At 38.5% G+C, this 2408-nt stretch overlaps 1 protein-coding gene across 1 annotated transcript; it reads left to right on the top strand.

Moving 5' to 3' along the window:
• Positions 1 to 6: 6 nt before the first annotated feature.
• LOC116380432 (TBC domain-containing protein kinase-like protein) lies at positions 7 to 2404 on the top strand (the record flags this gene model as incomplete). Its single annotated transcript, XM_031842353.1, has 4 exons — positions 7 to 1424; positions 1715 to 1787; positions 2078 to 2192; positions 2312 to 2404. Coding segments are annotated over exons 1-4 (474 nt in total), but the record flags the coding sequence as incomplete, so codon positions are not given.
• Between the last annotated feature and the right edge of the window lie 4 nt (positions 2405 to 2408).

The following is a 2408-nucleotide window of genomic DNA, read 5'->3' as shown; positions in this document are numbered from 1 at the left end:
ATACATAATAACCACTGATAATCAATGTGGTTTTAAAAGTAAACATAGCACAGACTTAATATGCACTGAAGGAAGTTGTTAGTAAGTACAGGAGACATAACACTACAATAGTTATGTTTCCTGAATGCATCTAAAGCTTTTGACAGAATTAATCATTATGAATTGTTTGTCAAACTACAAGAGCGAAGGGTCCCTCCATATTTGATTAGGATTTTGCACTTTTAGTATTCACATCAAATCATGCTATCAAACCATCCTAGTGACCAATGGCGTCCGACAAGGTGGAATACTATCACCTGCTCTTTTTAATCTATATATGGATGATCTTTCTAAAAAGTTAAAAGAGTGTAAGACAGGATGTATGTTGGGGGAAAGTCTTATTAACCATCTGATGTACGTTGATGACTTAGTGGTCCTGTCTCCTTATAGCGCTGGTTTACAGCAATTGCTCAGAGTGCTGAGCATGGCGTGCAGTATGACATCAAATTCAACTCTAAAAAGAGTTTTATCATGATAGCTAAAACCAAGGAGGATCAGAAGCTACATTTTCCTTTGTTTTTTATGGGAGGCCAAGAGCTAAATGTGGTGCACAAAATGAAATATTTGGGTCACATCATCAGGAATGAGCTAAGTGATGATGACGATGTGCAGCGGCAGTGTTGCAAACTGTATGCACAAGCCAATATGCTGGCACGTAAATTTCATGTGTACAGAAGATGTTAAAACAGCTCTCTTTAGAGCCTACTGTACTCCACTGTATACAGCCCACCTGTGGTGCAGTTATAGTAAATCAAAAATTAAGAAGATTCAGGTGGCATTTAATGATGCTTTCAGAAGCACAAGCTTCCAAGATGGACAAGTGCAAGTCATATGTTTGTGAGTCGTAATGTTCTCACCTTCCATGCTGTGTTGAGGAATTGTATCTACATATTTAAATGTCGGTTAAATGACTCAGAAAATGTAATTATAAAAGCCTTAACTGATCCAACACAAGGTGATACAAGGTATTCTTCTTGTTTCTGGAAACATTGGAACAAATGTCTGTATGTTTTTAACAACGAGTGACTTTTTTAACTACAATGATTATACCTGTGTCTTGATGTCCTCATATTGAATTGTATTGTATTTTATATATTGTTGTTGTATTTGTGTTTGCTGCTATATGGAGTCATGAGTCTGAAATAAAAGTTGAATATATCTCCCATCATCAGTGCTTCAAGCCAGTGGCAAGATGAGGCCCCTGAAAGACGCCCAGCTGGGGGCCTTCACCTTCTTTGCCTCAGCTCTCCCTCATGATGTCTGTGGGAGCAATGGCCTCCCTCTCACTCCCAACTCCATCAAAATCCTGGGACGTTTCCAGGTCCTCAAAACCATCACTCACCCCAGACTCTGCCAGTATGTGGACATGTCCAGAGGGAAACACGGTACGACTCTTCTTACTTTATTGCATTTCATTTTATTATATATTTTGCCCTTTATGTGTACTCTCACTGAGCTTTTCCAAAACATTCCCGGGATTTTATTTGGGCAAACAAAGTAGAACAAAGTAGAATGCAAGTTTAGTTCCTGAGTTCCTCAAAAGGTTCTTGATCCCTTGGGAAAGTTCATGTTATGTTTTGTACTGCATTACTGTATATCATAGAGGTATCAAAAAACATAAATACATGACATGTATCTTTTAATCTTAAAAGTGTGTTTTCATCTTGCTCTACAGAACGGCTGATTGTTGTTGCTGAACACTTTGAAAGCAGTTTAAGTGACTTCCAAAAACAGGGGAAAACAGCCAGGTGAGATTTTTATTACAGTCTATGTGATGAACCCACTTAGTTTCCTACCTTCACTTTCACTGGTGAACCGTTATCAGTTAATTATTAAAATTGTATCTGACGGGCATGATGGAAATACTATGCATGGACCTTGCTATCTACTGGCTGAGGTTAGGTTTTCAAATTATAAACAGTGTATTTAAATTTCTAAATTTTAAGTGTTGAACATTTAGATAAATTGTTTGTTTTGACTTTTCTCTGACCCAGTCACCAATTGGTTTGACACCCTGTCGGGTATTTGTTTGTGTTAGCCCAGAGAAGGTGCTGCAGATAGCCTATGAGGTCCTTGAAGGTCTGGAGTTCATGAACAAACACGGTATGGTGCACAGAGCCCTCAGCGCACACAATGTGCTCATGGACTGCAAGGTAAAATTGTGCTGATTTTTGTATGTCTATCTTTAAGTGACTGAAAGTCTGTCCAATTAAAAGACAATGGAATGATTGCTTAATGTAACACTGTCACTGTAATATACTTTTCTTCATAGGGGAATGTCAAGCTGGCAAAGTTTGGCCTTTATCACATGACTGATCATGGAGCCGATGTAGATTTCCCCATAGGGTACGTCTTGTTCTCCTCATTCA

The sequence above is a fragment of the Anarrhichthys ocellatus genome, unplaced genomic scaffold, assembly GCF_004355925.1.
Source record: "Anarrhichthys ocellatus isolate YVR2014 unplaced genomic scaffold, GSC_Weel_1.0 scaffold7205, whole genome shotgun sequence".
In the NCBI taxonomy this organism is placed as follows: Eukaryota; Metazoa; Chordata; class Actinopteri; order Perciformes; family Anarhichadidae; genus Anarrhichthys; species Anarrhichthys ocellatus.
Note: the sequence above shows the minus strand (reverse complement) of the source record. Positions and strands in the feature narration are given on the sequence as shown.